General features: G+C 33.2%; 1 protein-coding gene across 2 annotated transcripts; it reads left to right on the top strand.

Moving 5' to 3' along the window:
- Positions 1–1,981: 1,981 nt before the first annotated feature.
- LOC112516965 (upstream activation factor subunit spp27-like) lies at positions 1,982–7,731 on the top strand. Of its 2 annotated transcripts, none has more exons than XM_025124239.1 (6): positions 1,982–2,431; positions 5,245–5,362; positions 5,451–5,625; positions 5,927–5,986; positions 6,108–6,277; positions 7,410–7,731. In XM_025124239.1, exons 1-6 carry the CDS (start codon positions 2,118–2,120, stop codon positions 7,530–7,532), a joined length of 960 nt encoding a protein of 319 aa, XP_024980007.1. In that variant the 5' UTR covers positions 1,982–2,117; the 3' UTR covers positions 7,533–7,731. The 2 variants fall into 2 exon arrangements, with proteins under 2 accessions (XP_024980007.1, XP_024980006.1); XM_025124238.1 differs by having other exon boundaries at positions 5,915–5,986.
- Positions 7,732–10,440: the final 2,709 nt, after the last annotated feature.

Raw genomic sequence — 10,440 nt, 5'->3', positions numbered from 1 at the left:
CTCTATTTGATTATTTTAATCTTTAGTTAGTTACATGGATTTTAAAATGAAGTTTTAATAAGTTGTATTTACATACAATTTACTTGTAATCTTGAACTTTGATTAATATGCATCAATAAACAATATTTCATGTATAAAAATATTTTTTAAATGTTTTTATCAAATGTTATATATATATATATATATATATATATATATATATAGTGTTAGATTCAGGGTAAAATCGCAAAAAAAAAATGAGGAACAATTTAGTTTTCGTTCATCTGGACGGTATGTACATGTGCATGACAATCAAGAAACAACTTCAATTACTAGTATGCATATGTGCATAACATGCACACATGCATAAAAACCAAGAAACAACTTCAATTACCAGTTGACACATGTACATAACGTGCAGATGAACGGTTACTAAGATGTTTCTTATTTTCATCTTTTGAGATTTTCATCTGAACCTCCCATTCTCTCTCCCCTCTCTCTCTCTCTCTCTCTCTCTCTCTCTCTCTCTCTATATATATATATATATATATAATTTTAAATTAATAGTGGGTGCCAACCACTTGGACCAAAAGTGTATTTTACTCTATTTTTAATAAAGAATCTTAAAAAGATAATCACAATTAATTTTTAGAGTAAATTACGTTTTTGTTCCTTATAGTTTGCTTAAAGACAAATCTGTCTCTCCTAACCGTTGCTAATTAATGGTGTTAACTCTAGAGACATTGAATGTTATGAAATTATAAAGTTAGGAACCATCAGTATAAATACCAAATCCAAAATTTGAGCAGACTACAAGGACAACCAGTATAATTCACTCTTCTATCTGGAATGTTAAAGAGTATCTCTAACAGATTCTCCAAAATAAATAAAATCGAAAATAGAAGGTTTTTTCTTCCAAATATGAAGAACATCCCAAGAAACGAGTACCATGTGAAAGATATTTTAGTATATTTCGTCAATAGAAAACTTTAAAAATAAATATTAAAAAAATATTTTAATAGATGAATGAAATTTTTTAATATTATAATCAATATTCGTATCCTTCGAAATAAAAAATTTATTAGACATAAATACAATTTTTTTAAAATTTGTTAGAAATAATTTAAATATAAAAATGGAAAAAGATAAATAAATAAAAATAGCACAAACTACGATACACGTTTGTTAAATAAAAAGTTTAGGTTAAATTTTTGCAAATTAAAAATTAAAATATAATTAAGATAATCATTGAATTCTGATAAAATACTTAATTATTATTTAAAAAAATTATTTTTTTAAACAAAAAATAAATTAAAATAATCATTGAAATAACTTATTAGGGCAATAGCAACAGTTGAGAAGGATTTTCCAAACCCTTTAGCTACCTCTTCAAACTATTCCAAGAATTGCTCCACATGATTTCGAGAGTGTAGATGGTTAAGGACTATTATTACATATATTACAGGGCTTAGTAGTTTGAGTTCAACCACTATCCTACATGCATATGTGGAAATAGTGCATCATGTATCGAAAAAATGAAAGTAAGATACATCAACAGTGATAACACAAAACATATTCTGCTTAAGTTCTTATACAATTAGCAATAACAAAACTCTACTCAAGATTCAATTGAATCAAATAAGATGTGAGGAGAATGTAATATATTTGTTTACCAAATCGTTACCTAAAACCATATTTGAAAAAAAATATATATATAGAAAGTACTAAAATGCAAATGTTTTCCAAACTCCTTTCATTAATCCACAAATAAGAGGGAGTTAGAAAAAATAGAAGTCTACTGTATATGTAATATTAATATGTTAGTGTTTTTTTCGTAATTATCTACTTGTAACTCTTCCCCGTATTAAAAAACCAAGCTTAGATGAATGGGAATTGGGTATCGAAAAAAACATTTGAGAAAGGGGCGGAGGTGAAGGAAAGATGGAAGAGACATATTTATGTTGTTCACCCTATAAAAGATTTGTTGAATGTGTAGCAGTTGCAGTTGCAGTTGCAGTCTTGGTCTTGGAGAATGTCATGTCCCCACTTAACCTAGTTTCATACCATTCTCCTTTGCCAAACCCTTGAGGGTTACTCTTCCATCAATACAATCCCCCATTTCCATCTCCATCTCCAAAATGTTGACGGATTCCGACTTGCTCAAACGTCTCCACGATGTCCTGGGAACGTCCGACCTCGATACAGCCACTGCCGCCACCGTCCGCCGTAGAATCGAGCAAGATTTGGGTATTGATTTATCAGACAGGAAACCCTACATTAGACAACAAATCGATTTGTATCTTCAATCTCACTATACTAATGATAAACCCGAGGCAGAGGAATCGGAGGATGCCAAGGTAGAAGAGAGTGATAATGATGGAAGTGTCTCTCAAGAAGAAGATGAACACCAAGAAGAGGAAGACTCCGATGCCGAGAAGATAAAGATAGACAGGTGAGTGTATTATATATACATACATACATATATCTATCTATATATATACATGTTGTTGTTTAATTTACAGGGGTTATGTTGTTGCATTTATTCATGTGAACCTGATTTAGTTGCCCTATTATAGAATCTTACGTTTTAATCAACTTTCCCAAATTTTAATATACGTTGTAATTCGATATTGATATTGTTTACCATTTATAGTTTATGATGATTCTAAATGTAGTTTTGGATTTTGTTTATTGAGAAGAGCCAAACATAGTGTAAAGACCTAAAAAATTGATGAAATTCTGGATGTCTATCTGGTAGTTATCATCTTCCTCTTGACTCTTGATCATGAGAAGGTAGAAAATGTGAAAAACTAGAAAACAAGAGAACCAATGAAGCAATTAGCTTACAAGTTTCAACCAAAGCCTTCATGGGAACAACCGTTGTACTTTTTGGGGTTGGTTGAAGTACTCCTTTGGGGTAAGGGATAAGCCTGCATACATTCCACCCCAAATTCCAACTCCGAATAGGATACATTGTGTTCGTTTGGTTTGATTTGGTTTTTTCTTCTTGCTCTTGAAACAATGGATGTTTTATGGGATTGTGATATGATTATATTGAAATCATGTGGAGGTTGCAAAAAAGGAATTCTCCAAACAAGTGAAGTCTCTTGATGCTAGGTAGATTTTCACTAAAGATTAGGTGGTTCAATTAGCTATAGAAAAGGGACATTGAGGATAGATATCGCTTTTTAATCAAATGAGATCTTTAATCATTCCATTATAAAATATATCCTTGTGCTCTAGCTAATGCTAAAGGCCAATGAGTCGGCTAACATTCAAGATGAATGAAAATTCAATGTCTAGTAGTTTCCCTTGCTAGACCACGTCTATGGAGTATTCACAGCTACACAAACTGCCACTTTTGTTTCTATATCTATATATATGCTTATACATAGATAAGAAGACTTCATACAAGTCTAAGTTCAGGAAAGAAGTAGAAATAGAAATTTGTAATGGAGCACAATAACTTTTCTGGCCATTATATTAGGTTTGTATTTAATAATCGAGGCAATTATGTGGTAAGGTTAATTACCAAATAGACAAATGTCCTATAGTTCATTTGTGGGTTCAGAATTCGTCTTTGCCCTCCAATTAACGATTTTGATACGAATTTTAGCTGGATATTTAATGTGGCACATAAATAACATAATCATTATGGCATGAAAACTAAGCTTGGTCCCCTCTGGACTTTTTTCCTTGTCAAGTTCGAAAAATTATTTGTCTATCATCCTCTTTGTTTATCGAATTGGAAAATGATTGATAGTACATTTGTCTTTTTAATAATTTGATTCAAAACCTTACTAGTTACATAAATTTGTCAATAGTTATATTCGCTTAGACTAATTTTGGAAACTAGCACAGTTTGTACGAGTTGTGCCTTTGCATCATGTTCAATTTGTGCAGTTAAACTTGGTTTCTTGGCACCCATTAAGCACTCAATTCCATAACAGGGTTCTTTAGTTGGTTACTTTTAGTTGCTTCCTCCATTCTTGAACTTTTTCCCTCATTGACCGCCAACACTTATTGAGGAAGCTGAGCTGCTCACTAAATCAAAGGAATCCTCCCACTTTGAAACCGTATTCATGAAGGTATTAATTCCAATTAAACAATACGAAACATAATTTCATTTGTTAAATTATAAACTAGTTAATGGTGGACCACTAATTAAATGAGACACTTATTAGAGTGTAGGGAAAACCTTGGCCATCTTAAAGACAATATCAATTTGTATGGGTTTGTTGTTCTCATAAGCTCATACGTTGAATTTTTAACAAGTATTAGTAGTTTGGTACATACTTTAGATGATGTTGAAGCCTGAAGGTGAGTTTTGGTGATTGTAGCCACCCTAACACAAGAGAGGTCAAAAGATAAGATCGGAGGGAAATGATAGAAGGAACCAGGTTTATTAGGCTTCACACCAAAAAAAACTAGAATCTTGGGGTTCACCCCCAAGATAAAGGCTTCATTTTCCAAAATTCACCCCAACAAAGAAACATACTTTTAAGTAAAAAGTTCTAAATGATTTCATTATGTTCTTCTTCCATGGGGTTTTACTAACTCTTTTTATAATGTGTGGAACTCTTAATACTACTTTAGAGAACAAGAAAGACGTTCAAAACCCAAAATTTGGTTAATGAATAAATGTAACTACTAATCCTAAATAACCTAAATAGTAAATACCCATGTGCTAAATATAATCCAATATTAGACGGACTCTGCCCAATTATAACCTAGATTAAACCTAAATAACATCAGGATAACATTATTCTTTGCCTGGATATTGCGATCCCTCATGATAATCTTGTTACAAACAAAGCTTTGCTGATGAATCATGATTTATCTCCAAAGATAATGAAATCTGATTATTATCTGAGTACTACAGAGACATGACGCGTAGTGTTATTTATGGACATCATTTCACCACATAAATTGCAATCACATGTGAGATATCTATCACAACCAACATAGAGTACTCTCCTTCCTTCGATTATCAATGCTAAATATTTTTCTCTCAATATTTACCAGGAAAAAGAATAAAGAATGTAGAATTAACAACATTAAAAATGCATGCTAGCACTACAAAGTTTATGACAACTTTCAATTACAATGCTTAAGTCGGTTAGTTGATTATGAAAAGCTACCTTACTTTGTTTTGTATAACCTTGTAAACCATTTTCTATTAAGAGCAGTTCAATTTTTTTGGTGGAGTTGAGATCCACATGTTGCTGCTTAATATTCCTGATGTAGTTTAATTGTCTTATCAAGCAAGCACAAGAAGACGCCTGCAAATGCAAAGAAAAGGGGAGGGGGTTTTAGCAAACCATGTGCACTTTCTCCCCAACTTCAAAAGTTTGTCGGAGAGCCTGAAATGGCCAGAACTGAGGTACGTTACAATATGCTTTTATTTTATTTCTCTTAAAAGTATGCTTCTAAATTTGAATCCAACTGACTTCTAGTTGTTTGTTCTTTAGGTGGTCAAGAAGATTTGGGCTTATATCAAAGAGAAAGATTTGCAAAATCCACAGAACAGGCGGAAAATCCTATGCGATGAAATGCTACATGAAATTTTTCGTGTCAAGTCCATTGATATGTTCCAAATGAATAAAGCGCTTACCAAACATATATGGCCAATAGAAGAGGAAGATGGTATTACCTTTAGCTGTCCATCCCTTTTGTTATACGTCGCACACTAGTACTGATTAAATATTTTCTATATACTAATGATTAATAAAGGCATTACCTTCCTATTTATGGTATATAAAGATCAATCAACTCATGTGATCAAACCGGAAACTCTGTGATGAATATTTGATTATACTTTCTCAGATAATTACAATAGAATTCAAGTCTGGAGAGAATCATATTATTATAATTATTTCGCATTATGTTGTAATCTTCGCTTTGCAAAATCATATTCTAATAAGATGGACAAAAGTTGTTTCTTCAGAAGCTGCAGCTTCAGTCAAGCCTACAGAGAAGAACAAGCAGAATAAACGAGGCAAAGAAGGTAATGTCAGCTTTTAGATATCATGCCTTCGCTACTATTTGGCAGCATACTTGAACAATACTAGATGTAATTTAGGCCGTTTTCCTAGAAATATCACCAACTTTTGTCTACTCGTTTTCAGATGAGCCAAAGGAAAAGGGAAAGCGGCAAAAAGCAAAGGGTTCTGGATTTGTTTCTCCACATCCAATATCAGAAGCACTGGTGCAATTCTTTGGTACGGGTGAAAATGAATTATCTCGTGCAGAAGTCGTGAAGAGAATGTGGGAATATATCAAGCAGAATGATCTTCAGGTGTCTTTTTACACTTATTTCATGTTAAATTTTGATTCTTTTGTGCATGCATTTTCTGAATACAAGAGTTATATTTGACTCTAAAGACGTTCTTGTTACATGTTAAACCCTTACAAAATGCATATGCAACTTTGTTAAAATGTCTACTGCAGTTTCCTACCCATAGAAGTTCAATTTAGTTAGGGATTTTTAAAAAGAAACTTGAAGATTAAACATTGAAATGGATAATAGTAAAACAATGGCCAAATTAGTTATAATTGTAGAAATACAATGACCAAATTATTAATATTAAAAGAACATGTATGTTGCCTTAGTTCCACCTTATAAGCAATTTGGTACACAGTAACACATGACAGAACAAAATAGGGATCACTGTTCCACGTTTGATTTGACAGGACTTTTATGTGGAATATACAGGTACAGAGTGGAACAGTCGTGTTCCACCCACACCAAATGGAACAAGGTGGGATAGACCTATATTTTACCAATATAACCTCAAAATGAAACCTAAGTCTCTTCTAAAACATCAAATACGCTTTCCTCGTTACATTTTATTTATTCTTTAAATTTTATTTGTTGTATTTTATGCTCTTTGAACTTTCACTTTACTATCATAATATTTTTTATACGGTTTCTATATTTCGATTAATTTATGTAATTTATTGAATATAAATAATAATAAAATAATCTAGAGAAGGTATAAAATAAAATTTGGAAATTACATAAACTTCTTATTTTGGTGTCATTTTAATCGTCTCGACAAAAACTTTCTTTTGATATATTTTTTCATAAAAAATATTTATTTTATTATAATTTTATAAATTACATAAATTAAAACTAATCAAAATATATAAAATATACAAACAACTCATTTGAGGTAAATTGGTCATTTATCAGTCCTGCCCGACTTACCACATGCTAATAGTTCTGTCCTATCCTATCTGGATACCAAACACACCCTTAATGTTTTGAAGAAAACTATCATGGTGTTATCGTTAAGGAAACTAAACCACAGCTATTAATATCTTATCATAACTCACGAGTAACTTGATAATTAAAATCTAAATAGTCGCTACAACCATTGTGTTTGAGCAAGTTCCATATGTTCCTCTTGCTTATTATGCCTCCACAGGATCCATCGGACAAACGGAGGATTTTATGTGATGATAAGCTAAGGGAACTATTTAAAGTCGATACATTCATTGGGTTCACAGTTTCAAAGCTTCTGACAGCTCATTTCATCAAAGAAGAATGAATGGCCAGCCAGCCAGCCAGTCAGCCATATTGTTTCTTGATAAGTAAGCCAGTTTTCATCCTCATTTGGTTCCAGAAAGTGTATATATTGTGATATCAAAGAATGCTAACCAGTTCATCAATGGTGCATTCTACTTTTTGTGTAACATTATTGGCAAAAGTTACCGCTTTCATTAGCCAGAAAAAAAGAAGACTTGTTCAAGATTCATGGGTCCTGCATTTTCTACTCATAATCGGTGTTGCAGATACACACACCCTGATGCACCTAGAAACACACAGTTACAGTTACTTTTTACACAGTAGATAATGAGTGGTTAAAGAACCAAAAAGGAGTCTGCTTTTTATCTTGTAATTCTGGGCATGATTTTCTTTCTTTCTTTCTTTCAAAGTATATAATATTTATATACGGCAAATAGAACAAATAAACTCACACACCCTCCTCACCTTTGGTGAGGTTTGAACCCCAGCCCTCCTAGGGAGTCAAAGACTCACGTATTTGGTTGGGCATGGCCAAATCTTGAGCAAGGCACCATTTTTACTGCATGGAAGTACAAGTGAGTAGAAGCATATTTTTGGCATGCTGGGTGTTGAGAAAAGCCTATAAGGGGTTGGTTAGTTAGCTGTTTGGTGTCCTTCATGATTTCTGAAAGCATGTAAAAGAGCATCCATGCTTCAGTCATTTTTCTGCTGCATAATGATTTTCTTTGTGTTTCTGTTTCTGTTTTCTTTCTTCTTTTTAAGCGTGCATGTACCCTGTGGAAATTGTCAGAATCACTTAGGTTACATGGTCCCTCTTCATGGAAACTTCTCTACTAATCGGGGTCGAGGAAAGGTCTTGTGGTCCTGGTAGGGATGAACGACTTCACTACAAGTATTTGTAGAACGGGGGGTTGAATACAGATACACAATTTCTTTATAAAATCAAATAATTACAAGATTGTTGTGGGATTAGGATAGAAAAAACCTAACCTAAGTGCAATCTACTTGAATGACAAATGTATATACCTTCTAGAACTCTCGAGAACAACTCATCGAAAACACTCTTGAGAACGAAGATAAACGCACAGAGTCTTCAAGGTTCGTCGATTTTGATTGGGAGATGAATCGCGTGCAGTAATCTTAAAAGCGCACAGTGCATGGGAGACGTTTATAGCAAGTCATGCATGTCACACCTTTGGAAACTTGACATCTCACGATAAGTTGAACGAAGTTGACCTGACCACAACTAATGTCTTTTTCGGCGTACACTCAGATATAGAGCCAATTCCGTACTCTTTTTTCAAGGATTACATCGAACCCGTTTCATATGACGGGGTTGTCGGTGCATTGGTTGTTGCTTTGCTATGAGCCATTCATGGCGTCCTTTAATTACGTGATGAATAATAAAAGTATGTCAAGATAACCGTGAAGAATGTCCACATCAAAAAGGACAAAAGTGTGAAAACTTGATCGGCTTCGGCATGAGAAGCATTTGTTTGTCTTGTTAGCTTGATGGATTCAGTCGTTGGTCTTCCATCGTCGAGTTTTCACGCTGATCCGATTTGTGGTCTTTCTAGCTTCACTTTGGCTTGTTTACCAAACTCTTATCAGGTAAACACTTATCAGTAGAGTTATAACCCTCATTTGTGTAACATTCTTGATCGTCTGTGAGTAAGCGTTTTTTACCTGGTAAATACCTACCGGAGGTGTGTAGTAAATTACGAAAGTGTCCTTGAAGGGAAGTGAAAAAAGAAAAGGATGGTTGATGATTGGTTATAGAAAAGTAGGAGAAATGGACGGGTAGCTTTTAACTCATCTTTGGGTGGGGACTCCACCAATAGAAGAGAAGCGAAGCGAAGCCACACCGTTGGCATGTGGCGAACCGATTCCCGACCGACACTAGTTTCTTACCTAATCTTTTCTTTTCCTTTTTATTTATACACTAGTTATGTACCCGTGCAATGCGGCGGAAGCCTTGAATGTTAATGATTTTGAAATTTCACTGGTTTTATTAGAGGAGATTTAACGATGATATAAGTTACACTTGGTCTTTACATATTAATACAATTTGAATAAATAAGAGTTATGGTTTCAATTACAGTCTATCGATGAATTTTTTTTGAATAACAATTTAAAATCCAACATATTTAAACGACTCTACAAATGTGTTCGATTTACACCAAGAGCAAAGAATCAAGAGATCGAGAGCAGGACCGAGAGTTCTAGAGTAATTGAATGAGAGATGAATGAGAGAATTTTTAATAATTTATGGTGAATATCAGTTTGAATCTCACCTTGGGGGATGAGGAGAATACATAGAGGTATGAGAGGGTGAAGACATAAGTGAAATGTGTTAAAAGTATCTTGGAAACATGAAAATAAAAGGTAATAATGTGCATTGGTAACTTGTATTATATGTTATTTTAATTGTAGATTAAGAGAGTTTAAGACTAAATGCATAAAATAGTAGTACTTAGTGCATTATTAGTTGTTTTTGAGATTTTGTGCATTAAAATTTGTTTTTAAAACTTTTGATAAATCTGGTTTATAAGATAGTATAGATATTCAATTCAACAAAATATCATCTTCTATTTTTCTTACTTTTATTTATTCTAAATCTAAAAATAAAAATATTCTGTTCTGGTTGTATATTGAGTTTATCAGATTGTGTTGGGTGGAGCTCAAATGGTCCTAACTGATTCCAACCCAATGCCTATAGTTTCAAGATTTTAACAACTCAATTAAGTATTAAGTTGCTTTTGGTTAGGTTCGGTTCGGTTCGGTTCGGTTCGGTTCGGTTGGGTCATCTCAAGATAGGTTGGTTGGTTTAGTCAGGTTTTTGTGGATTTCGAACATGATAGTAAAATAATAACGATTAGGTTTTGTCTTATATCTTGTTTTGATTTCATGCATTTGAACAAAGCGTTGGT

The sequence above is a fragment of the Cynara cardunculus genome (assembly GCF_001531365.2).
Source record: "Cynara cardunculus var. scolymus isolate 2C chromosome LG 8, CcrdV1, whole genome shotgun sequence".
Lineage (NCBI taxonomy): Eukaryota > Viridiplantae > Streptophyta > Magnoliopsida > Asterales > Asteraceae > Cynara > Cynara cardunculus.
The sequence above is the reverse complement of the archived record's forward strand: the minus strand, read 5'-3'. Positions and strand labels throughout refer to the sequence as shown.

What these genes read in the sequence shown, in the direction of transcription:
- LOC112516965 (XM_025124238.1), top strand. Translation starts at nt 2,118, where the DNA reads ATGTTGACGGATTCCGACTTGCTCAAACGTCTCCACGATGTCCTGGGA. An exon ending in GAGAAGATAAAGATAGACAG is followed by an intron (nt 2,432 to 5,244) that starts GTGAGTGTATTA and finishes TGTCTTATCAAG; the next exon opens with CAAGCACAAGAAGACGCCTG. An exon ending in GCCAATAGAAGAGGAAGATG is followed by an intron (nt 5,626 to 5,914) that starts GTATTACCTTTA and finishes GATGGACAAAAG; the next exon opens with TTGTTTCTTCAGAAGCTGCA.